Below are 27,329 nucleotides of genomic sequence, written 5' to 3' on the forward strand. Positions count from 1 at the left end.
TAGGATCTCGAAAGAAGATGATAGAATGCAGATACCTAAGTACCATTCTTCAAACTCCTGAATCTACATAAATTTCTGGTAAGGGGCTCAAGAATGTGTATTTTAAAAAAAACAAAACATGAGAGAGTCTTTAAAAGCCAGGTTTGGGAATCACATACTTGATTACATTCATGAGCACCTCTATTATTTTATTTTAGTAGTGTTAGGATAGTTGAGGTAGCCTTTTTACGCTGTGGCGGTGGGCTGGTAAGGATTCTTTTTTTTTCTCTAGTTTTTTTTTGTTGTGGTGGTGGTAGCATATACAACGTAACATTTCCTATTTTAACCACTATCAGGTTTACAGTTCTGTGTTGTGCTACCCTCACGATATTGTGCTACCATCACCACCATTCATTAACAAAACTTTTCCTCATCCCCAAAAAGAAACTCTGACCCCATTAAGCATTAACTGTCCATTCCCCACCCTGCCCCAGGTACTCTGTTGTGATCTCTGTGTCTCTTTGGTAAAGATTCTTCATCCTATAACAGTAGAGCTGTTAAATTATAGAGTTGGATGGTGTAGCTTTTAGATCATGAAATATAGGGTTCATCAAACTATGGTCCGTGTACCAAATCTGGCCTTCCTCCTGTGTTTATAGATAAAGTTTTATTTGAACACCGTCACATTCACTTATTTATGTATCATCTGTGGCTGTTTTTGAGCTACAGTGGCAGAATTGTGTACTTGCAAGACATACTGTGGCTCCCAAAGCCTAAAATGTTTACTATCTGATCATTTATAGCAAAGCCTTGTCAACATTTAAATAGATAATAACAGTTGTTTTGTAGATATAGAAAGAAGGCGCAAAAATAATGTATTTCTTCTTTTTCCTGCTTCTGTTGGATTTGTTAGAGGGACTGATAATTGGATGAAATCAGAAAATACATTTATACTACAGAGTTTTTTTTATATTCATTATATCATTATATTACAAAATACTGTTACTAAAGACAGTAGTCCATCAGGTCTTAGAAAACACTGCACAAAAGCCTTTTTAATTTGGGTCAGGGGGTAGAATTTGATTTAGTATATGCTGTTTCCTGAGTAAAAATCTTTGGTTTGATAGCATGATACTTTTTTGTTGCATGTGCAGCCAAATGGACGAACTGTTGAAGTTGCTGAGGATGAAGTTGTTCGTACTCCTCGAAGTGTAACAGCAAAGCAGCCATTAGAGACAGACAAGAAAAATGAAAAGGTAAGTTTGGGAGCATATGAAATTCTGTATAAAGTTCTTAATGAGAATGATGTACTGGTAAAATGATGCTTTTATGTTTCACAAATTTTAAATATTACCCGCCTGCCCCCAACTAGGGAAAATTGAAAAAATGTAGCAGATGGATGGGGTGGTGAAAGTAAAGTTTTAAATTTTTTTTCATGGGAAGGATTTATCACTGAGTGTCTTAAACATTGCTGAGGCATTTTAAATCTTCTTTATGCTGAAAAAGATTTAATATGACTTTAACGTCTCTTTTATGAATAAGGTTCCAGATATATAACATAACTCTTAATAGAAAACAGAATTGTGTTACCTTTGTTAATAATGTACCTCTGGCATAAAAAGCTTAGTAAAATTGCCCAATGATATTAAGCGTTTAAGTAGATATCCGTTGTGATTGAGACAAAAGAAAAATGTTCTCTTCTCAGTTCGTTATTCAAGGATTTAGATGTTCACTCTAATTCCAAATAAAGACTATTGATTGTCCTCCATAAATGGTACATTCCTGGAATTTTATTAATTTTCCAGTTGCCAGTGGAACTTGTTGCTGCAGCTTCTTGATGCTTGCAATTTCAAAATACCTTTGGAGAACTGGTGTTATCGATTCAACCCCTGTAACCCAGTGAAATTGGTCTAGGGCCAAGACAGCTGCAGGTAGGGTGGCTTGAAATAAACAGTAGTTGGAGGAAAGTATTAAATTTATGCCTCACTTTACCTTTGGCAGAAAAATAGTCAATGATTTGTATAAACAAATAAGTACATACAATACAGTGATTGTGAGTTTATACCATGAATAGTTTATATATCTATTATAGATTTATACTTCTCCCACCTGTGTGTCCTTGTTCCTGGGCTTCCCTTCTACTAGTGAGCATCTTATACTTACTTACTCTTGCTTCAACTCCTTGAATTATCCTAAAAAAATTATAGTTGGAATAATATCTGATTGACTAATCATAAATAGATTGGGTATGTCGGTATAAAACCACAGTTTCAAGTTTATAATCATCACTGAAATTTCTTATGGTAGGAAATAATTTAATAGTTGACATTTAAGTATCTATAATTGGTAGGCACTGTGCAAGGTGAGGTATGTGCATATGTATGAATATATTTACATATATATATAGTAGGGAAAACTTATTATATGCTAAGTATACTTTTATGACTTCATAGGATATTTATGAAAACTTTGCTTATCCTCACAAAATCTTTGAGGAGATAGTGTTATACTTCCTCATACAAATGAGAAATCTGAGGCCATAAGTAATTACCTAAGCTATAAAAAGTAGCCAGTTCTAACCCAGACTTTTCTGACTTCAAAGTCTGTGCTTTTTACTGCCCTATATTGTGATCCTATCAAAACCTCTTCCAGGTAGAAAATAATAACCCTATTTTATAGATAAAGGCTCTGAAGCTTAGAGGGATCTCATGATTTTGCTAATATCATAGTTTCTGAACTAGGATTCTGAACCCGTCGTAGACAACAAGCCCATGCTCTTTTTATTATTTTAACCATGTTAACCTTTCAGTCTCTGTTGCTTTTTCAGGGCTAAGCTTTTGCTTTTGGTTTATTGCCTCTTTTATTTGACTTTGTGCATAATAATAAATGCCACAGTTCATGGTTGATGTTCCTTTTTAACCATCCTGCATCATGAATTTATGCTTTTTAACTTGGTTTAGTCCAAGTAACTCTCATTTCTATTGATTTTTTAATGTTATCTTTCTTTATAAGCAAACATATATCTACTTATGCTCCTTAATATACATTATCATATCTTTGCTTTTGTCTCAGAACATCTTGGGCAGTTTTTAAAGTATGATTTTTTTGCCCATATAGAATAATTTAACTCGAAGCTATGATAATAGATATCTCATCCTGTCACTTAAATGACTTATAGATAAAAATAGATAAAACTTTCCCTAGCAACTGTATACAACAAGAGCTGTTGGTCTTAGGTCTACAAAGCAAGTTAAGCTATAGTAGTTTTCAAAATCTTTATTTGGATGTGAAGGTCAGTCTGCTAGTTTTTAGTAGAATACACAATAGGACCATTAGCTGAGCTGAACACATTGTGCTAATAGATGCTAACAGGAATAAAGAGAAATTAAGGTGTACTTGCCCTCAGAGAGATTACAGTCTAGTTAAGGAAAGGCAAGCGGAAGAGAAGATAGATGGTAAATCAAGGCATTAAGTGCCAGGTATTCAGAGTAGAAAGATTATCCTAATTGAGTAGCCAGAAAAGATTGACTTAATTGTATTCTTAAGGATAGGGGTGGTATTTCAGTAAGTAGAAGTGAGGAGGCCAATTTTGCCAGGGGAGGGAAACAACTGAATACAATCAGACATTATTCAGATAAAAAAATTGTACATATTCAGATATATTCAAGGAAAAAGCCTAGACCAGTTTAACTAGTAGGGGTGGAGTCGGAATATGATAAAAACTTAAAAACTTAGATAGATTAAGCTGGCAGCAACATTTATGATTAATGGCTCAGTCTTGCATCCTATGATAATAAAGGTCTGAATTGAGGTAAAAGTGTAAAGATTGCTGTGAGAAACAACAGAGGCAAAAAATATAAAATTCAGTCACCAAGTTTTCGGGGTAAAGTCAGTGGTATCTTAGTTGATTGAAATACTGATACCATTCATTAAAAGTACTAATAACCCTTTCCATTTTTATGATGCTATACAATGCACAAAATATTTTCACATCTCTTAATCCTGATTAACAACTCTGGGAGGGACATTATCATTTTCTTCTTTATACAAATCAATAAAAAGAACTTAGTGAATTGCCCAAGATCACATAGCTAATATGTAATGTTCCCTCAATTTCTCTAAGACAGCACTTCTTAAAGTGTGGTTCGTGGATCCATAAGAGGAGATCCCAGGGACCCTTTTGTGGAATCCCCCAAGTCAACACTATTTTCATAATAAAGACATTGTTTGCTTTCACTGTGTTGATATTTTCACTAATGGTACAAAAGCAGTAGTGGATAAAACTGCTAGTACGTTAGCATCAATCAAGGCAGTAACACCAAACTACTAGTAGTAATCATATTTACTGCCATTCATTCATGGTTATAAAAATTAAAAAAAACAATTTTTTAAAACTGCTGGGTACACTTAAAGTATCCTTAGTGAAGCAGTAAAAAATATTAATTTTTTATTAATTTCGATTCTTGAATACATGGTCTTAAAATATTCTGTGTGATGAATTGGAAAGTATACGTAAAGTGTGCTGCATACTACAGAATAGTGGTTGTCTTGAGGAAAAACACTTGTGCAGTTGAGTGAATTGCGAGCTGAACAAGCCACTTACTTTGTTACCCCGTTTTTACTTGAAAGAATGTGGATAGACAAGCCATGGTTATTCATATTGGATATTTTCAGACATTTCCTCAAAAATAAACACAATGATTTTGTCACTTCAAGGAAAACAACTGATAGTATATATTGCTAATAATAAGATGATTTGTTGCCAAATGAAAATTAGAATTTTGGAAAATTTGTATCTGCTGCCATGAGCTTTACGTCTTTCCAGTACTTAAAGAAATTTCTGATAAGATCAGTAGTGATAGTAGCAACTGTGATTTTTTAAATATTCTATAATGAAATGTGTTAACATTTGGAAGATCTTTGTAACTCTGTGGACCGATATTTTCCAAATAACTGAAGCTTGCATGTTACAGAGTCACACGGGAAAAGATCCATTCAAAGTGCAAGGTAGACCAATGGATTTTAATTTAATAGAATATGGAAAGTTTATTGATACAGATCCAGTTTCCACATTGCAACTGCTTTTAAGAAATTACAAGTTTTGGGGGTAATATTTTTCCCTCCTCTACCTAACACCTTTCATGACTTCCCATTGCTCTTATCTAAAAATCTTTAATACGACCTATAAGACTACCTTTTAGGCTCTAGTCTCATGTTTTACCTCTTACCCTTCTTTAAGTCCCAGCCCCATGGGTACACTTTCTTTTCTTTTCTGTTAAATAGCTTTATTTTGAAATACATGATAACATTCTGTTGTTTTCAACATATGATTTTAGTATATTTACAGAGTTGTAAGTCATCACCATAATTTTAGAACATTTCTCTTACCCAGTAAAGAAATCTCTGCCCATTGGTAGTGTCACTTCCTATCTTTCCCCTCAGCCCCAGCTTCTGGCAACTAATCTTTGGTGTAATATCAAAGAACACCCACAATTATCTGAAAAGACTGTTAAAATACTCCTCCCTTTTCCAAATTCGTATCTGAGTGAAGCTGGATTTCCTTCATACACTTCAGTCAAAACAGCGTATCGTAATAGATGGAATGCAAAAGCAGATAGGCGAATCCAGCTGTCTTTTATTAAGCTAGTCATTAACAATAGTTTCAAAATACAAAAACATGCCACTGGTCTTAAGTTTTGTTTTTGTTTTGGAAAATAGTTATGTAAGTGTAGTTATCATGTAAAAGGTAATCATTTAACAATTTTGAAAAAGATTAATACATAAAACTTTGCAGTATATCTATAAAATGGTAAATATCAATGTATATGACCACAGACATAGGGGACTGGTGGTTTGATGGGTTGAGCCCTCTACCATAAGTTTTACCCTTGGGAAGACAGTTGCTGCAAAGGAGAGGCTAGGCCTCCCTATATTTGTGCCTAAGAGTCTCCTCCTGATGCCTCTTTGTTGCTCAGATGTGGCCCTCTCTCTCTGGCTAAGCCAACTTGAAAGGTGAAATCACTGCCCTCCCCCCTACGTGGGATCAGACACCCAGGGGAGTGAATCTCCCTGGCAACGTAGAATATGACTCCCGGGGAGGAATGTAGACCCGGCATCGTGGGACAGAGAACATCTTCTTGACCAAAAGGGGGATGTGAAAGGAAATGAAATAAGCTTCAGTGGCAGAGAGATTCCAAAACGAGCCGAGAGGTCACTCTGGTGGGCACTCTTAGGCACACTTTAGACAACCCTTTTTAGGTTCTAAAGAATTGGGGTAGCTGGTGGTGGATACCTGAAACTATCAAACTACAACCCAGAACCCATGAATCTCGAAGACAGTTGTATAAAATTGTAGCTTATGAGGGGTGACAATGGGATTGGGAAAGCCATAAGGACCACACTCCACTTTGTCTAGTTTATGGATGGATTAGTAGAAAAATAGGGGAAGGAAACAAACAGACAAAGGTACCCAGTGTTCTTTTTTACTTCAATTGCTCTTTTTCACTCTAATTATTATTCTTGTTATTTTTGTGTGTGTGCTAATGAAGGTGTCAGGGATTGATTTAGGTGATGAATGTACAACTGTGTAATGGTACTGTAAACAATCGAAAGTACGATTTGTTTTGTATGACTGCGTGGTATGTGAATATATCTCAATAAAATGATGATTTAAAAAAAATATATCAATGTATATAAACCACATGAACAAACATCTTTGAAATCCTCAATATATTTTAAGAGTGTAAAAGGATCCTGTGACCAAGACGTTTGAGAACCACTGCTCGAGGGGCAATCAATGTTTAAGACACCAAAGTAGTGCACATAAAAGCAGGTGTGAGCTAGAGCAGCCCTTAGCAAAATAGAATACCTGTGTATACAGAGAACTTAGATAAATTCATCTTTTACCTTCCATAATACATCTTAGAAACTATAGTTTAAAACCAGGGATTGACAAACTGTGGCCTGTGGACTAAATCCAGCTCTATACCTGTTCTTGTAAATAAAGATCTAAACTCCTGTTATGGTCTTTTGAATTCATTAAAATGTTTTATTATCTAGAACACTTTGATATGGTTTGATTCTCTGCATCTTGGACCCTTGATCTCTCAGGTTCTCTGGTAGCACAGAGTCTGTAGCTTTGTGATTTCTTGGGTTCCCACTCAAAAGAATTTGTTTTTGAGTTCCCCTTTAAGGTAAATAAAACAATTCTCTATAAAAATGAGAATGATATCTAACCAAGGAAACCTCATTTCTGCTCCCAAGACTTTTCTATCTAAGCTCCCAACAAGGAGCAGCACTGATTCCAGAACCAGAACTTCTGCCCCAGTCCTCTGGTTTTCCACTATACCATAGTTTTACCAGGCATTAAATGGCAAGAAGGGATTAAACACAGTGTGGTGGTGGAGTTTGGTTTTAAACATGCTGAAATTGAGGTAAAAATGAGAACCCAAAGTAGAATTAATTTATTAGTCTTTCAGAAATGTGAGAATCATTTCTGAGAAAGAATTCAGGGCTAAATAAAAAAGAGTTCTTAAGAAAGGTTTCTTGTACTTTTTTTTTTTTTTTTTTTTTTTAAAGATTGTGAGTTAATAGGCATGCTGCACTTGTGGTATACTATGCCATAGGAGCTCACACCAAACATATATAAATAATTTAATGATTTGGATGATAGATCAAGTAAATATGAAAGCTCAGAGGTTTTATTTGGCTGGGGGGTTGGGTAGCACAGAGGGACATTTGGGCAGGCAGAACAGTATGTATTGCAGTCTAGTTTTAACTTCTTTCATTGATTGGCCAAATATTAATTGAATACTTCCTTTGTGTAAGGTGTACTATTGTAGGCAAAGACAAATAAAACGAGATTCCCTGCTCTCATCAGTCTTGGTGGGGAAAACATCTAAAAAATAAGCAAATGTATTTTCTGTTGTCAAGTCGTGATAAGTGCTGTGAATGAAAAGAATTAAACAGGTTAAGGGGATAAAATACAGGATGTGGGCAGTTTCCTATACCTTTAGATCTACTCCTACTTCTTCCAATCAGGAAATGTATCAGAATAGTAGCAAGTGGAGTAATCTTGAATCTAGCTTAGATTACAGCTCCCCCAAAAGGGGGAAATCAATAGAAAACTTTTCAATTTTATTTGCAACACTTTTCTACTTTATTTGTGACACTTTCCACAGTCTCAACCTGACGTTGTGTTGCAAAGTTACTAAGATTGGGAATTGCTGGTATAGAGAAAGTAGAGAAATAGAATTAGTATGTCCCTTGAATGATCCATCTTTTCCCATCTAACCATGCGCAATTTATTTGTATGTTTGAGACACAAATGAAAAAAGTACTGTCAAAATGTGGAGCAGTGAGGTCACTCTGACGGACATTCTTATGCACTATATAGGTAATCCTTTTTAGGTTTTAATGCATTGGAATAGCTAGAAGTAAATACCTGAAATTACCAAGCTGCACCCCAATAGCCTTGACTCTTGAAGACGATTGTATAGCAGTGTAGCTTACAAGGGGTGACAGTGTGATTGTGAAAGCCATGTGGATCACATTCCCTTTATCCAGTGTATGGATGGATGAGTAGAAAAATGGGGACAAAAACTAAATAAAAAATAGGATGGTGGTGTGATTTGGGTGTTCTTTTTTACTTTTATTTTTTCTTCTTATTTTTACTTTTTCTGGTACAAGAAAAATGTTCAAAAAATAGATTGGGGTGATGAATTTACAACTATATGATGATACTGTGAACAATTGTACACTTTGGATGACTGTATAGTATGCGAATATATCTCAATAAAATTGTATTTTAAAAAATGTGGCGCAGTATAAAATAGGGACTTGCCATATTTGCTTGGTCAGAAAGTAGGTGGAAGTGACCCCATTGCAGTGGTTTTCAGTTGCTAAAATTTTTCAAAATAAATTGCAAGAACTAACAATTTTTAATTTTGCCAAATGCATTTTTCAAAACTGTCTATCCCATTATAAAAAAGAGGAATTTTGACACAGTGGCAGTAGAAAGAAAACAATTTCAGAAAATAGGACATTTTTTGTCATAAATTAGTGAAAAAACCTAAATACACCAACTAGTGCATAGATCAAAGCATCATAGTATCCAATTCCTAACACGTAGAAAATACTCAGCATTCCTCTTTTTCATGCTGCACTTCTATATCCCACCTTGCATTACCAGCACAGCTTTTTTAGATAGTTGTAGAAACATAAATATTAAAGGTGTCAGCTCACCAGATTTCTAAAAACCAGTACTTTGTAGAAATATATACTATAATAAGTTGAATAAGGAATACATTCAGAACCTGGCTACTTAACCTTGTATAAATAGCTAATTGCAAAATAAAGATAATATCACTTAACTTTAAACTTATATAGTAGTATTCTTCTTATGATAATTCTGATGCTATACAAATAAAAACTTGTACTCTCAAAGTTAATCTTTCCAGCCTTAATTGGTCTCTGTTCTGTCTTTTGTTATACTTTGTGATTCTTTATAGTGGTAAAATCTGCCAAGCGCCAAAGGATAAAGGTTGAAACTGATTGTGTTTTAAAACTTCAACTTTCATATGAGACCAAGGGAATAGATATCTATTTGGTACAGGATCTAAATTTTCTAAATGGTACAACTCTACAGTCGATTTGTTCAAACACCACAATTGCATGGAACTTTGAATAGGAAGTGAGATACGGTAGGTTAGTATAGGCTGGAGTGAAATAGTGACACATCCTAGAGTAATTTGGGCAGATAATAAAAAATATATTTACAGTTTGGGAAGTTTGGGAACATTAGATTATTTCAATAATTAAAGGCATAAAGAACTACTTTTGTGAGCAACTGAAGATGAGATACTTGTAAAGATATATGCTGATTAGACAGAAACGTCCTGGGAGAAAGAAACAAGGACGTACAGGAGCTGAGAAAGGAGCAAAGACAGAAGCCCAGAGACATTTTGGAGACAGCAATTTTGAAACCAAAACCCAGGAGCAAAGGACCAGCAGATGCCAGCCACACACCTTCCCAGCTGACAGAGGTGTTCTGGATGCCATGGGCTTTTCTTCAGTGAAGGTAGCCTCTTGTTGGTGCCTTAGTTTGGACACTTTTATGGCCTTAGAACTACAAATTTGTGACCTAATAAATCCCGTTTATAAAAGCCAAAAAAAAAAAAAAAAGATATATGCTTAACAGAAAACAACTTATTTACTTTTTTGAAACTGTAGCAAAGCTGAATAAAAACCACAGATAGAGGGGGCATTTTGATTGGAATTAAATCAAAAAAATAAAATTTGGGATTGGGGATAAGTTTATAGAGGTAGCACCATGCATGAAATTCATTCACTACATTCTTTCTAGAAAACTGATGGGGAAAAGAGGTTTTTTTAAAACAGATTGCAATTAGGAAGACAAACCACTTAACATACAGGGCAAGGTGGTGATCATCATCTTTTATTCTACAAAGGATTTATTAGTTATCTTGTGACAACATACTTTTATGAAGCTGGCTTCCTTTTAAAAAGTGAGCCACACAAGTGTTCCAGATTTCTTGTGTGTGTGTGTTTTTTTTGTTTTTTTTTTTAAATAATGGCAAATGGTTGTCTACCTAGCAGATACTTTTGGAAAATTTTTCTTTCTCTGTCTTAAGGGTTGAGAAATATTTAACAAGGAGTCAGAAAGTAACTGGTTTTTTTTTTTTTAAGAAACTCATGGAATGAAGAGAGTATTCTAAAAACAATTTACGTCTTGTGTGATTTTGTTATTAACAGTTATTTGTATTGGCCAGGGCTCTGTTCCCCAACAGAAGCTTTGAATAACCAGCAAGAACTGGCAGAAACATCTTTCTTAAAGCTCAAGAAAACACTTAAAGGACAGCAGTAATAGGATGAGCCCAAATCAAGGAAAAGGCTACTTAGAAACAGTAGCATCTTTTGGCACCCTGGCTAGCCCCTCTGGTCCCTGGTCCCAGTTTCAGTGGTAGCAGAGCAACCCTCCTGCACTTACTGGTAAGCATGTATGTCTGGCTGTCTAGTGGTGGCCTGAGGGACTCTCTCCCAGAATTTGCCCTTTGTGTAGAAGGCAGCTCACTGAGCCCTCCTATAGAACACTGTGCAAGAGCAGTCAAGAGGCTGCCTGGGGCAAGGGATTGCTGGCTGTAGGACATACAGAGTACAGTGCCTGGGACTAGGAGGAAACTGTTGCCTAGGGAAGAGAGACATTCACATCCATGTTAACAGGGAAATTCCCAGGGCCACATGTGCAAAAAGGATTACAAAACTTACAAAGAAACAGGAAGTGATGGCCCAGACAAAGGAGAAAATTAAAACATTAAAAACCATCAGTGAAAAGGCTCAGATTCAGGACATTTTAAGACTTTTTAAAAATGGCCCTGAATATGCTCCAAGAGCTAAAGGGAAAACAGACAAAGAACTAAAGGAAATCAGGAAAATGATAAACACAAAGAGAGTATCTATTCATAGAGAGATGGAAATTATGAAACGGAACCAAACAGAGCTGAAGACCTCAGTTAAAATTAAAATTTTCCTAGAGAGATTCAACAGTAGATTGGAGCTGGCAGAAGAAAGAATTAGTGAACTTGAAGATGAGACAATTGCAATCATCCAGTCTAAGGAACAGAAAGAGGAAAGACTGAAGAAAAGTGAGCAGAGCCTGAGGAACCTGTGGGAGATCAAGGGTACCAATATACACACTGTGGGATTCCCAGGAGAAAAGAGAGAGAAAGGAGCAGACAGAATATTCAAATAAATAATGTCTATCAAACTTCCCAGATTGAATAAGAGACATGAATACATACATCCAGGAGGCTGAATGAACTCCAACCAAGATAAACTCAGTTAGATTCATGCCACATACAGCATGTTATAATCAAACTGTTGAATGTCAGAGATAAAAAAGAATTCTGAAAGCTTCAAGAGAGAAGCAACATGCAACATACAAGTGCACCTCAATAAGATTAAGTGCCAATTTCTCATCGGAAACAATGGAGGCAAGAGAGCAGTGGGATGACATATTTGAAGTACTGAAAGCAAAAAATGTCCAACCAAGAATTCTGTGTCCAGCAAAACTGTCTTTCAAAAATGAGGGAGAGATTAAGACATCCCCAGCTAAACAAAAGCTGAGCAAGTTTGTCATCACTAGATCCAGCCCTGCAAGAGATGCTAAAGAGAGTTCCGCAGATTGAAAGAAAAGGACAGTAGACGAGATCAAAGCTGCGTGAAGAAATAAAGATCTCTGGTGAGGCTGACGATGGGTAAATACAAATGCCAGTACTATTCTATTTTTGGTTTGTAGCTCCACTTCCTACAGAATCTAAAAGGCAATGCATAAAATGTACTGATGAATCAGTGGTTTTTGGACCCATAATATTTAAACAAATAATGTGTGACAAGAACTACGTAAAGATGGGGGATGGGGGGTATAGGAACATAGTTTTTGTGTGCTATTGAAGTTGAGTTGGTATCAAGGCAAATGAGATTGTTACAGATATAAGATGTTAAATTTAAGCCTCATGGTAGCTACAAAGAAAATATAGGAGAATAATCAAACTCGTAGAAATAGAAATTAGAGTAAGTGTTGCGAGGGGTGGGGGATGGGGGCAGGGAGGATTAGGGAGTTAATGCAAAACAGATGCAGGGCTTCTGTTTGGAGAGATAGGAAAGTTTTAGTTCTGAAGTGGTGAGGGTACTGCAACATGGTGAATGTGATTAATCCCACTGATTGGTATGCTTGGGAATGGTTGAGATGGGAAAGCTTATGTCATATATGTTCCCACAGTTTAAAAAAAGAGCAACTAGAGAGACATTGACAATTTAAGGCAATACATGTTCCTGGATGGGATCTAACAAAGGAGGAGAGAAGACTTAAAAAAGACTTTGTTGTTACATGTGAAAAAATTGGACTATAGACTGTAAGCTTTATGACAATGTTAAATTTCTTGAACTTGGTAACTGCACTTAAGGTGGATACTTGTGAATATCCTTGTCCTTAGTTTGTGTACATGGCATTATTAAGTGTCCAAGGAGCATGATATGTACACCCTACACTCAAGTGTTCAGAAAATGGATGATAAATAAGTGGATTAATAGATTGATGGATAGATAGGTAGAATGACATGCCAAAATGTGGCAAGATGTTGAAATTGATGGATCTGGGTAGCTGGGGGCATAGGGTATGTTGTCTATAGGGGGTTTGTATTATTTCTGTAACTGTCCCATAAGTTTTGAAAATATTTCAAAATAAAATATAGAGAAAATGATTGTATTAATTATAAAAAATCCTCATATCTGCCCAATGTTACAACTTGGGTGCAGTTTTCTAACAGAAAAATGAAACAGTGATTAGGAGCCCAGACTGGAGCCTGGTTATCTGGGATCAAATCCGAGCTCCCACACTTATTAGTCATGTGATCTTGGGGTTGGTGAGTTAATCACTTTATGCATTCGTTTTCTCATATGTAGAGTGTCTTCTACCTCAAAGGATTATTTTGATAATCAAATGGTTTAATTAAAAGGAGCCTTGTAAGTGATAGTTATACAACCAATTAAAAAAGTTATACAACCAATTTAAAAATCTCTAAAGACTTTTTAGTGAATCCATGTGTTAAAAATACCAAAAAATGTAGAGCCTTCTGATTTGATTGTAGAAACAACTGATTAAAATTTACTAGCTCAATTTTCACAAAAACCTTTGCATAATTGGAAGATGAGATTGAAAAATTAATGTTATGATTTAGTAAGGTTTTAGAAAAGACATATTGTACCATTAAGGGAATAATAGTTGCTGACAGTCTGTGGTCAATTAATAATTCTCTATCAGGGTCATTTTCCTAGTTCCAATTTTGTTTTCAAAACCAAATAAATATTTGCTTCCAGCTCAAATTTTGGAGAATAAGAAAGATGTACATTCATGTGGCAGTCTAAGTAGAGCTAATACAGAAGCAGAAGACATGATGATAGGTTTTAGCTTATCAAAAAAAAGTGTATGTGCTGTCAATTTCTTCAGTGCACCAAGTACAAAGTATATATCAATGTTATATTATCCATTTAGTTAGTTCCTGTCCAGTATGGTAGCCACTTGCCACATCTGGCTGTTGAGCTAGTCCAAATTGAGATAGGTGTGCAGAATCACAGCAGATTTTGAAGACTTAATTTACATTCTTTCTCATAGAATTGCCATCTAATATGTTGTTTTTTTAAATCAAACTTAGTAAAATTTTTTGGTTGTCAGCATCATACATTTCATTATGTATTTTACTGACTCCATCCAACCTTTATAAAAACATTTCACTAATAATTTTTTATATTGATTACATGTTGAAATTATAATATTTTATATGAATTGGGTTAAATATGTTTTAAAATTAATGACTCCTATTTCTTTTAACTTGTTGAAGTATGTCTACTAGAAAAATTTAAATTACATCTGTAGCTTGCATTATATTTCTACTGGACTGCTGCTGTAGACCAGGGGTCGGTCCACCAAATCTAGCCAGATGCTTCTTTTTGTAAATAAAGTTTTTATTGGAATACAGTCATACCCTTTCATTTACATATTGACTGTGGCTGCTTTTGTGCTACAGCGGCAGAGTTGTGTGCTTCTGTCAGACCATGTGGCCTGCAAAGCCTGAAATATTTACTATCTGGCCTTTTACAGAAAAAGTTTGTAGATCTCTGACCTACACTGTGAACAATAGATACTTAATGTGTTATCTTTACTTAGGGTGGATGTGAGAGAGAGAGAGACAGGTGGTTTCCAGGAGAGGGTTGGGGATGGGGAGTGACCACTAATGGGTATGGGATTTCTTTTTAGTATGATAAAATGTTCTGGAATTAAATAGTGATTGTTGTGCAACTTCAGATATACTAAAAACCACTGAATTGCGTACTTTAAAAGGGTGACTATTATGGTATGTGGATGATGACTCTATTTTTCTAAAAAGAGATGAGCCTGGTTTTGATAGATGGGTTGAAGCATACATTAAACATGATACATGTTAACGATAATAAACACATGCAGAAAAACAAATGCAAATTAATTATGAGGGTGGTAAAAATCTTTTTAAAAATAGATTTTCATGTGTTCCATTGTCAAAAGTCAATTTTTAATCACCTTTTAAGAGATTATGCCACATGGAAATAGGGAAAGCATTTACCTGCTATTCACTGCTTATTCTTAGAAGCTTAAAATAAATTTTAAAAAAAACAGAACTTCTAATCAAGATACAGTCTTATTTAGTTGCTAAACATAACTTTATGATAATACATAATAATACATACATAGCTGATCTCAATAGTTAAATGAATGAATACAATGTATAAATAAAAATACTGTTTCATAAACTTTGTTGTCTGGAGGCACTTATCTAAGTTTTGAAATTAAAACTTTTTGTAGTTTATAGAGGGGTTTTGAAAGGACAAAAGAATATAATTTAGTATAAGGGAGTTTGAAGGGCATTCCAAAATGCCTGTATCTTTTATGTGTATAGGTATTTTATCTTCATTGAATTACCCTACTATATATAAATCCTAGGTATTTTCACATGCTTTGAAGCTGTGCTACCTACTATATACAGTAAACTCATTAATTTATTATACAAACATAAGAAGTGGCAATAATCTGCTTTTTGCAATCCAAAAATTAGTAGCCAGCTCATCATTTCCTTCTGAATACTAGCAGTAGGTTTTAATTTTATCTCTCTGCAGACACTATATTATAGGGCCTTATTTATGATGTAAGTTTAGGATACAATAGTGTGATGGCTAAGGGCACAGACTTTGGAGCCAGACATACTTAGTTTCTAATTACGACCCTTAACCATTTACTAACTGACAGTGACCCAGTGCAGCCTTCTTAACATCTCCGTTTCCTCTTTAAAATGGGGTAGTATCTTCTCCGGCAAGTTTTTTTGAAGACTAAGTAAGAAAATGAGTGTAAAGTACTTAGTAAGGGTAACCACTCAACAAATGGTAACCTCATATTATTATTATTGCCATCTAATATGTTGTTTTTTAAATCAAACTTAATAAAATTTTTTGGTTGTCAGCATCATACATTTCATTATGTATTTTACTGACTCCATCCAACCTTTATAAAAACATAATGAAATGTTGTTAAGTAACATTCTATTTTACTTTCAGTCAAAGAAAAATAAGAAGAAATCAAAGTCAGATGCTAAAGCAGTGCAAAACAGTTCACGCCATGATGGAAAGGAAGTTGATGAAGGTACTTGAGCAAGGGAAAGGGCTATAGAAAAAATTCATAATCCTTTTTTTTTTTTTAACCAAGGTGTAGTATATAAAAGCTGCATTTATATTACTAATCTTGTATTTAGCTCTTTTTAATAACCATAGATTTTAATGTACAGATCTGTGACTTTGTTAGGAAACACTTTTGTTAATCTAAATTATTTAAGGATCCAATAGTAGTTTTCCTGAGGGGAACTGCCTTGAAATTTGAGGTCTAGCTCAGTATCTTGCACAATTGAAAATCCAGTCATCTTTTTTTTGTGTCCTAGAAATATGGTTTGGTATTTTTACCCCCAATGTTCTTAAACATATCATCCCTTAAAGGCTGTGTATGAAATTCTTGAGTAAGGCATTTATTATTATCACCTAATAAACCCGTTTATTAGTGATTATACATAACACTATCCTTTCCCTTCAACCCAGCAAGCTAAAAAGATACGCATGATGATTTATATCTATCACCTTTTATAAACCATGGATAACAGATTTGATAAAAATGGCCAGAGTAAATAATGGCAGTTTATTATTGCCTAAAACAAAATAATGAGATGAAAATAAATTCTTAGAATAAATTAATATAATCAGCACTCTTGGTTTTTAGCGTAATATCTAAATTTATCATGATATTTTGCTTGCCCCCTCCCCCCCCAGCTACATTTTTTTTGTTCCCCTTACTGAATAACATTTTTTTTCTGGGGATATGTCAGGAGCCTGGGAAACTAAAATTAGTCACAGAGAGAAACGACAGCAGCGTAAACGTGATAAGGTGCTGACTGATTCTGGTTCATTGGATTCAACTATCCCTGGGATAGAAAATACCATCACAGTTACCACCGAGCAACTTACAACTGCATCATTTCCTGTTGGTTCCAAGAAGAATAAAGGTATATTAGTGGAACATAAGAGTGATACATCAAATCAAACTTCTTTTAAATCAGATGTACAAAATATGATTACTTCAAAATCTGATTATTTTGAACTGCTTACATCATTGTGCTGATATACCCTTCTTCGTGAGAGTATTGTGAACCATGTATTGGTTTACCGGACACCAGCAGTGTTGCTTGTTACATGTCACCTAATGAGTGGTCTATTAAATTAAAATTTGCCTTTCTACCTTGAGTCACATGAGAAAATGATGTTGTCTCTTTTCCTCGTATGTATTGCTTTGCCTCAATTCTTTTGCAACCCCATTTCTTATACTGGAATTTATTAAATGGAATTATCACCATTTTGCATGTTGGGTGCTTTCATTCCAAGATGAAACAAGCATTTGAAGTTATACTAGACTTATCTGGATTCCTTATTATTCCAATTTTTCAAGAGTGCCATAGGTATTTGATAAAGCTAGACTGGAACTTTAAAATTTACTGAACTAATGTTCTTTCTCTCAAGTATTGGAAATGCTCAAGCTATCCAATATTGATGGCTTCTTGGTAGCCATATTTTATGGTTTGGTAGCCATATTTTATGTCTTGCCATCATTTTTATCCTGGACCAGGTCATTCTGCAGAGTGATACTGTTCAACTTGCTTCAAGGCATTGGCTTATCTTCCTTCACCTTTTTATTAGTTGCTCCCCGACTCCACCCCACACCTCCCCCCCCCCATTGTCTCTAAACCACTTCCTCAGCTTTATTGCCTTTTGCTTTTTTGCTTGATGACTTGTTGAAATTTATTGCCTTGGTGCAGCAATGACTTCTACTTATCCATTTCACTGTCATGTGCATGCCTTCCTTGCTAGTACTATCCTGTGTCATGCTGGTTTTTTCATACATTGTGATCATTTTGCTTTTTAGTGTCAGAGAAATAGTATTTCTGTGTTAAAACGTGTATTCTCACCTCTTGCCGTATTTCCCAAGTCCTGGTCCCAAATACTGGCAAAGTTCTTCTTAAGTTGCTGTTTGCTTCCAGGATTGTTGAAAAGGCAGCTGGTGTTGTTGAGTGGTGGCAAAGTTGAATCCAATTGCAGAGCCCAATTCTCTAGTTTCTACTTAAAAGAAACTTAATAACAGCTATAGAATAGCAGACTTGATATATACTTAGGCATTTTTCAGACCCTTTACTAGCATTTCAGTTGACTAAGAATATGGTAACTAGAGAACTCAGCTTCTTAAGGACATATGAAATATTTTATGGGTAAAACTGAAGTCTTTTCCAGTGTAAGAATTTAGCACTTGCAGGAGCAATTTATTATAAAGAGTAAGTAAATATTAATTTGTATGCTACTCCTAGTTTAATTTACTGTGCATAGTGGCCTATTTAGTATTAAATAAATTTTATTTCTATTTCAACCAGGTGATTCTCATCTAAATGTTCAAGTTAGCAACTTTAAGTCTGGAAAAAGAGATTCTACACTACAGGGTGAGAACAATTACATGTAACTTAAATTGAAGGCCCATCATAATAGAAACATATATGTATCTGTTTCTTTCCTCATGTGAAAGCATAACACAGAAGGAAAACAAGGCTGAAAATTTGTTATTTATTTAAAGTAACATAACATAATCACAGTCCAGAGGTTTTGGAAAATAGCAGTCTCTAATCTTTGTATGTTCTACTTGTTCCTCCCTTCCCCCCATATTTAAAAACATCCTTTCAGTAATAGTTTATTTGAAAGTTTGAGTCTTGCTTCTATCACTTAAGCCAGTAGAAAAGGATCTTTTTTGTACTTAATATAGGCATATATGGGAGAAAAGACTTTAACCCTATATATTTTAAGTCTTAGTACCTATAATCTTTTAAACTTCTTCCTTAATGTCCAATAGTTCACAATAAATACACTATAATCTAAAGTTATGCAGTGCTTCACAAATAGGAAATATCTTTTATTCAGTTTTGATAAGTATTGAATAAAGTAAAATGTGTACCTGACCTGAAAACAAAAGTGTTGTTATAAACATAAGTTCAGAAATGTAAAAATACCTTCTCAGCTTCAGGCTTGTTCTTGACCCTGTCAGCTTTCCTTCATGCCCCTGGTTCTCAATCCTGGCTACACATTACAGTCATTTAGAAAGGTTTTTAAAAGAACAAAATGCATACAAATGTATGTATTTTAGAAGCACACACACACACCTGTGTGTATTTGTGTATGTGTACATATACATAAACACATGCATATAATCACATCTATACATATACATACACAAATATATAGATATATGCACACATACTGATGCCTGGGCTCCACCCCCTAGAGGTTCTGATTTTAATCGGTTTAGGCTGAGGCTCCAGGGTCTGCATGTTTAAGAAGTTTCTCAGGTGATTTTAATGAGCAGCTAGATTTGAGAATCACTTCCTTGTGTATAATACATAGAAATATTTAGGAACAGAACATGTAACTAAGGAGAAGTCTTCATATTCATAATGGGTGAGTATTCTGAGTGCAGAATATGTGTTGTTTCCCTGTTTGCTCTGTTGTACTTCTTTGAGCAAGTCATTCCACTGTTGAAAACATCACTAGTATATATATTGTGTTCAAACCTCCTGTTAGTTTTTAAATTATCTAAAAGGCATCCGTGATGATCATGACACTTGAAATTCTTCATTTTTCTCTGTAAAGCTCAAACAGATGTACAGTAGAAAACAGTGAATGATAGTTAAAACCCAAGCAATCGTAGAAATTTGAAAATAACCCAGTGTTAACAATGAATCATGTACTAGTTTTTAATCTTTCTTCCTTTTTTTTCTTTTTTTTTTTCTTTGTTTCTTTAAGTTTCTTCAGGACTGAATGAAAACCTCACTGTAAATGGAGGAGGCTGGAATGAAAAGTCTATAAAACTCTCCTCACAAATCAATGTAGATGAGGAGAAGTGGAACTCTATTTCACCTGCTTCTGCAGGCAAGAGGAAAACTGAGCCATCTGCTTGGATTCAAGACACTGGAGATGCTAATGCAAATGGAAAAGACTGGGGAAGGAGTTGGAGTGACCGTTCAATATTTTCTGGCATTGGTAAGAACTGTTAGACTATTTTAAGTTTGTTTAAAATTGCTTCTCTGGTACATTTTAAATATTCCAGCAGTGGAAAAGAATCCATAAATAGAAAAATTTGTAATACCATATAGAAATAATAGTGATTAACTCAGATCTTTCAAGTAGAACAAAGTAGGAACTAGATAAATGATTAGCGTTTATTACTTTTTACAGCATGCTCTCACATACTTCACCACATTCAGTTATCAATATAGACAACTTATTGTGTGTTCTTAGTGATATGATAAGAGTATTGTGTGAGCAGACTTGCTGATTAATTTCAAAATAGTTCTGTTGAGTCTAAGTAAAAATAGTAAACAGAAGTAGTTTCTAAGAAAGTATGCATTTACATAGTATTTTACAGTCTGTAAAATGCATATTTGTACTTAATTTTTCCCCTAGATTTTAAAAATAAAGACCAGTAGTTTGAGAACCTTACTTCTATTGAGAACGATCAAGTTAAGATAAACTTAACTTTCAAGTGTTTGTGTGTACTATTACTAGTTACAGAAAAGAAATTAGTCCCCAATGTGGAAAACTATAAAAAGAGAAGGGAAAAAACCACTGTTATCACAGCACCCAGAGACAGCCATCGTTAGTTTTTTTTTTTATTTCTTTATGGTCTTTCTTACACATACACACACATACTATGTATAGATTTTGTGGCCTTTATTTCCATTTACAACTCAAATTGGATATGCATTTTTTTGCTCTTTCCATCCCATCTGTACTTGCCTTTGTAATATAAACATTTTCCTTACTCTCTGTTTTTATTTACTGATCCTAAAATAATATATTGTGTAAGCATAGCATAATTAACTACTCCCGTATTATCGGAGAAGTAATTTTCTTTTAACTGTTCTAAATAACATTGCATTGAACATCTTTTTTTAGGATTATTTCTTTAGGATATATACTGGGGAAAAAATTATTAGGTTAAAGTAATATGAATGTTTGTAATACTCTTTACAACATATTGCCAAAGTATTTCTAAGGGAGTTGTTCTAATTTATATTCTCAGCAGCAGTGTGAGTACCCATTTTATCATATGCTTACAAGGCTGGGTATTCTTATTTTTTTTTTAATCTTTTCTAATTTGTTAAGCAAAAAAAATATATTAATTTGTTTTGGTTAACTTATCAAAATCAGTAATGAGGTTAAATGTTTTCCCACAGCTTTCTTGATCATTATAATTTCTTTTTGAATTGTCTGTTCATGTCGTTTGCCCATTTGTTTAATGAATGGCCTCTTGCTGCTTTTCTTATCAAGTTGTATTTCTTTGTGCATTAAGCATGTAATTTTATCTGTGTTTGTCACAGATATTTCTTAGTTTATTTCTTTTTTTTTTAAGGGGAACAGTAGACATTAGAAAGTTTTTAGTGTTTAAGTAGACAATACTGTTTGTTTCTTTGTTGCTTTTCCCATCATTTTTAAGTTTAGAGAAACTAATGTTGACCCCCAGGAAGCAAACTCAAGATTATTTAGTAATATTGGTCTTAAGTTTGCTTACCTTCCTTCCCCTACCATGTCCAGAAGTTGTTTAGGAATATCAAAATTTGTTAGGAAAGAGATATTCCCTAAATTCTCAGCCTTATTTTCAGCAGGGAAGGAAATGTGGATTTCTTATGCTGTAAAGCATCCTTAAACATTTAATAGTGGTCAAGTTCAGTTACTGTGGAGTAATGTTAAAAATTAGGACCTTTTGGGATATTTGTGCTTTGCTTATAAAAGCTGTGTAATATTTTCATAATTGAGATGTAAAATACATAGTCCTTGCTTAATGTTGCTACAAATAAAATTAAGAAGCAGATTAGAGTTCCTACTAGGATGTATCAGGACATTTGTTGAAGTTGAAAGAGAACTATGTAAAATTAGGTTTGCAAAAGGTCACTGAGAAGAAAGACAGGTGTAACTATTCTCATGGAAGTATGTAAACATGAATGTTCCTTAAAATAATACAAGAAACAAATCTCTTGAAAATATTGAGTTGGTAGCATGGTATACTTGAATGAGCATGGGCACTCATTCAGCCAGTCCTAGTACATATGAAACCTGTTATTCCACATCCTAGCATTCTGGGCTTTGAGCTAGTTATTTAACCTATTTGAACTTCAAATGTAAGTAATTATATTGGTTGTAATGAGTGTCAAGTACCAAGTTCAGTGCCTGGCCCAAAAGTAGTTGCTCAATTATGGTAGGTAATAAGGTAGCTTGGTACAGTGGAAAGAGTATAGGCTTTGGAAATTAACTGGTTCCAGTCATGACTCAGCTGTTTGCTAGCTATCAGCAGTCACAAAACTGCTCTGAAACTTTGCCTAATAGAGTTGCTCCAAGGATCGGAAGTGGTTGGTGTGAAGGACCAGGCACACGGTAGATAATAAAATAGTATCTATTAAGTGGCTGTAATTTCTAAGGTTATCTTTAAATATTGTTATAGTTTTACATCTGTACGTGTCTTTCAAGTTTCATTGTAAATTGAAGGTTCCAAGTGACATTCTTTATTTTAACAGCTGCTTGGTCTAGTGTGGATAGGGGAATGAATACCTCTGAACAGAATTCTGCTTCTTTTGCATCTCTCACACTTAACTCTGCTGTTTCTGGTATGTGAAAACAGTCTTTCATTTAGTTAACAAAAACAATTTTTTTGTGTTTAAATTAACTTTAGCTCTTGCTATTTGAAAAAAATAATCAGCGTCAAGTAGTGCTGTTAACATAAATAGTAGATATATAATGTAATGTGACACAGGCCTTTAAAAAGGGGCAGGGGGGCTGGGGGAGAAGACCTAAGTTCTTATCCTCAAAATGGCTTAGTTCCTTTTTGTATTGGAGATAGGAAGATTCTGTGGCCTGACATAATTGAAAGTACCTTGGTACACAGACAAGTACACATGGAAGGCCTTCCTTTCAGGACCATGATTATCTTTCGTTACCATTGTGCTCCTACCCATACTTCTAATTACAATTTGGCATTTAATTCCATTCGCCTTTCCTCCTTGTGAATTTATAGCTCAGCCTTTCGCATTATATGGACACTCACATAACTTTGAGTAGCTGTTGCTTTAGAACATACATTATTACTAATAAACTAAATTTAGAATTACTTAAATGGCTTTGTATTTTATTGATCATAATTGAAGCTCTATATATTCAACAAATCTTTCATAAAATTCGAATTTCATATGATTTTATGGTTGTGAAATATTCTTTTGACTTTTTTTAACCATTTAAAAATGGAAAAACTGTTCTTAGCTCATGGGCGGTACAAAAATGGGGTGACCAATGTGGCCCACAGGTCATAGTTTGTCAACTCCTGGTCTCGTGGCCTATGTTTTGGTTCCAGAGGTACAAATTCATTGCTTTCCTCATTTGACAACTTTGTACTGCACAGATGCTATTCCCTTCATCTATTCAGAAAAAGCAGTGTGAACTATTAAAGGAACAGAAACAATGTTAGAGTAGTCCTCCTAAGCAGCTGATGTGCTAATTATATATGGTCTTTAAAGAGGTGCTATATTTGTTAAAATTATACAAAAAACAAACAAACAAACATAATTTGAGTATACATCAGGCAGTTATTATAATAGTGGAATGCTAATGAGTTAAGATCATCTGTAACCAAGTGGAAATTTATATTAGTAAGGACTCTGATAGGAGGAACTGATTATCTTTTAAACTTATCTTTTCTTCTTAACCATTTCTTGATATTAGAATCCTCCAAAGACTGATACAAATGGTAAATACATGTGGAAATTCTGATTCAAAAAGTCTGGGGATAGACACCTGATAGAGAACCAGTGCTTTATATTTTATATTCTAAAATGAATTTATGGCTATAAAGGAAGAGTTTTTTATTTGGCTTCCATGAACTTCTGTGCCCCAGAACTACATGCAAAATTTCATGTAAGTTCTAGTCCACCACAGCTTTCTTCAGATTCCTAAAGGGCTGTGTGGTCCCCACTCTCATTCCCTATACCCAGTTCCAAAAAATAACCCACAAAAACTTATGACATTATTTTATTTAAAATGCACCTGAACTTGGTCTTTAAACCTCCAGCAGTTTTCTTGTGTCTTTGGCTTCCCTCTCCCTCTTCTCTCTAGATAATATCTATTTCTTTAACTTTTCCTTAGTCAGAAGGTTCTAGCTAACTCAGGCATTTTCTAGATCTCTCCTTCAGGGTTCTAAGATTACAGGCATATCCTGAAAAATCCTTGACTAAAATGATCAAGAGCAGATTTTTTCTCTTTATTATTTTCCATTAAGAAGAAAGTTAAAACAACTCTTCCGACTTCTTGGAATTTGTAAATGACTAGTTAGAAGTAAATACTGCAAAAGACAAAATCTAACAGTTTGGTACTAGGGAAAAGTATATATCTGATCAAGCGAATTAGATCAAGTGGTTATCATATTTAACCTAAAATCATTCTCAATTCTGCTTTTTCCATTTGACCTCTTTTTCTAATGTTTGAATTTTTCCTTTTAGGAGAAATAAAAAATAAAGTATTCGTGTGCAAAGTATAGAACTATTGTTATGAAACATCATTAGAAAATTCCATTTTTAATTTTATTGCGTTCGTTTTTCATTTAAGGGTCTACTGCTGAGCCAGTTTCTCAGTCTACCACTTGTGATTATCAGTGGGATGTTAGCCGTAATCAACCCTATATCGATGATGAATGGTCTGGGTTAAGTATGTCCTGTTATACTCTTCCGAATTTTCTTTCTAGTACCCTGAATTCATGCTCTTTGTTTTAATTTTCCTCTTAATTTCCCACCTCATAAGTAATATATTTAAATACCAAGCATATTACTTGTAAACTGGTTATTGAATACCTATAAAAATTAAAACTAAACTCATTTTTCTTAATGATTGAGGCTATATTTAAACACAAAGTGTTCCTGTACTTGTTTGGTAGCATTTCTAGTCTAAAAATTTGTCTTAAGTGAATGTTCTGTTACTTCTTCTAGTTTCTTAATAAAATAATGACAATATACAGGAATGGATTTGAATTTATGATACTGAAATTGTGCAAGTTTTTGTGCTGGTGTACAGCCACTTTCTTAGCCTAATTTCTGGTAGAAGCATAGGGAGGTTAAAAGCCAGGTTAAAAACCAAAAAAAAAAGAGGAAGGGAATAAGAATGTGATTTATATTAGTTCATAAGGACTCTGAGGGGAGGAGCTGATTATCTTTTAAACTTACCTTCTGTGCAGAATCTTATGCCATCTTCATTTATTTATTTTTTTTTAAAAAGCCTCTGAGGTTTTTTCCTCACAACCCCAAACCTCAGAATTTACTCCTTTTTCTGAGTTTTAGATAGCACATCCTTTTATTTGGCATTCATATGCTACCTTATAGAATTTCCACCATTTTGGCCTTTGTTAAGAAAAAAGAATTAAAGAATATGTTTTGTTTCTCCAAATGAAATCCTCTGAAAATAGGAACTATCCTTAGTCTTTAGTCAGTACCTAGGGCAGTGCTTTGTACACAGGTGTTCAGTAGTAATAATAAGGATGATAAAGGCAGACACCCTACTAGGTGCCAGGCACTGTTCTAAGTCCTTTTACAAATTATTAACTCATTTAATGCTAATAGCAATTCTACAAAGTAGGTATTATTTTTTCCACACTTTCCAGATGAAGAAACTGAGGCAAAGAAAGTTATAGAACTTGCCCCCACCCACACAGCTAGTAGAGGTGGTATTCAAACCCTGGTACTCTGCTCCAGAGTTCATGCTCTTAACCACTGCAGCCTTGGTGATGATTGTAGTCATGAAGGTAAGTTTGTAACACAATGCATAAATTGGTCTGGTTGAAGCAGAATTCTCACAGATTCCTTTAATCTGTGAATCAGGTGATAGGTGATATTGGAAAGGTAGGTAGGTAGATTAGGGCCATATGGAGTTTTGGGTTTTTTGTCTTTGTTTTTGTTTTAAACCCTTCAGTTGCTAGCTAAAGACTAGAGAGGTGGTAGGGGTTGGAGTAGTACTAGTTTAGAAGGTAGATCTGAGTTCTAGTCCTGGCTCAAAATTGTAATACCATATATGGCTTGAGCTTTGTCATTATCTTGAAATCTGGATTAATTCACCTGTAAAGTGGATCTAATAGTCTTTAATATTTACCTTCTGTAGTTGGTTATGAGGTTTTAATGAGGTAATGAATCAACATGAAAGCTCTTTTGAATTATAAAATATCTTATACAGTCCAGGGTATTATGATGCAGGCACTGTTTTGGAAAAAAATGGTTTGTCTGTACTTTAGGAAGAATGATCATCTATGAGCATACTAGAATTGAGGAGTCGTGATAGGAACAATAGGAGTGAATGTAGGAAAATATCAGTGAGTTATATTGGGCTGCTGTGGGTTGAAGCTGAGGAGGACTGAGCAATCAGGGCTCCAGGCTTCCCTATTTGGAAAAAATAGCTCCACTTTTATCTTATCTATAGTAGGATTCTTTGAACATGAAAAACATGACTGGGTGCTAAAATAAGAGATTGAAAAAAATATATATTCTCTGTGTTTAATAAAAGTAATATGTGTCAGGAACAACATCTTCCTCAAATTTGCTATGCTGCATTGGCAGGCTTTTAAGTTCAAAGTTTCTCTCTAACCTCATTTTCTTTGAATTTTATTTTTTGCCACCAAAAATCTGGCATTTTTGGTGCTCAGTGAATGTAATTATTCCTTCTAAATTTATAGAATGAATAATTTAGTATTTGAGGTTACTAATCCACAAGTATGTTATATTATGTATATCTTTAAAGTGTGAGATGATTTTTATATTGATTCTGGTTTGAGGCATAGACATTATCTGACAGAAAGGCATTGAATTTGCCCAATCACTTGAATATGAGTAAAAGGTTGAGATAATAAAGTATAAAAGATAACATTTGGACTTACACATTTTTTTAAATAGTGACTTTATTGAGGTATAATTCAGAAACCATACAGCCTATCTGTAAAGTGTACAATTCAGTGGTTTTTAGTATTTGGCCACCACAGTCAATTTTAGAACATTATCACCCCAAAAAAGAAACCCCCTGTCCCATCCTCCCACCTCTACTCTAGGCAACCACCAGTCAACTTTCTGTCTATTTTCTGTATGGATTTACCT

At 34.4% G+C, this 27,329-nt stretch overlaps 1 protein-coding gene across 5 annotated transcripts in view; it reads left to right on the forward strand.

Moving 5' to 3' along the window:
• MTDH (metadherin) overlaps window positions 1-27,329 on the forward strand; it is a 76,207-nt gene that overhangs the window by 32,637 nt on the left and 16,241 nt on the right. For 2 of the 5 annotated variants that reach the window (XM_037802364.1, XM_037802360.1), the window contains exons 2-8: window positions 1,134-1,235; window positions 16,141-16,225; window positions 16,956-17,132; window positions 18,546-18,611; window positions 19,963-20,199; window positions 22,731-22,820; window positions 24,808-24,906. In XM_037802364.1, coding sequence (XP_037658292.1) covers window positions 1,134-1,235; window positions 16,141-16,225; window positions 16,956-17,132; window positions 18,546-18,611; window positions 19,963-20,199; window positions 22,731-22,820; window positions 24,808-24,906 — 856 coding nt within the window. The remainder of the gene's footprint in view (window positions 1-1,133; window positions 1,236-16,140; window positions 16,226-16,955; window positions 17,133-18,545; window positions 18,612-19,962; window positions 20,200-22,730; window positions 22,821-24,807; window positions 24,907-27,329) is intronic. The other 3 variants (XM_037802361.1, XM_037802362.1, XM_037802363.1) reach the window with 3 other exon arrangements.

Source organism: Choloepus didactylus, chromosome 14 (assembly GCF_015220235.1).
Source record: "Choloepus didactylus isolate mChoDid1 chromosome 14, mChoDid1.pri, whole genome shotgun sequence".
NCBI classification, from domain to species: Eukaryota; Metazoa; Chordata; class Mammalia; order Pilosa; family Megalonychidae; genus Choloepus; species Choloepus didactylus.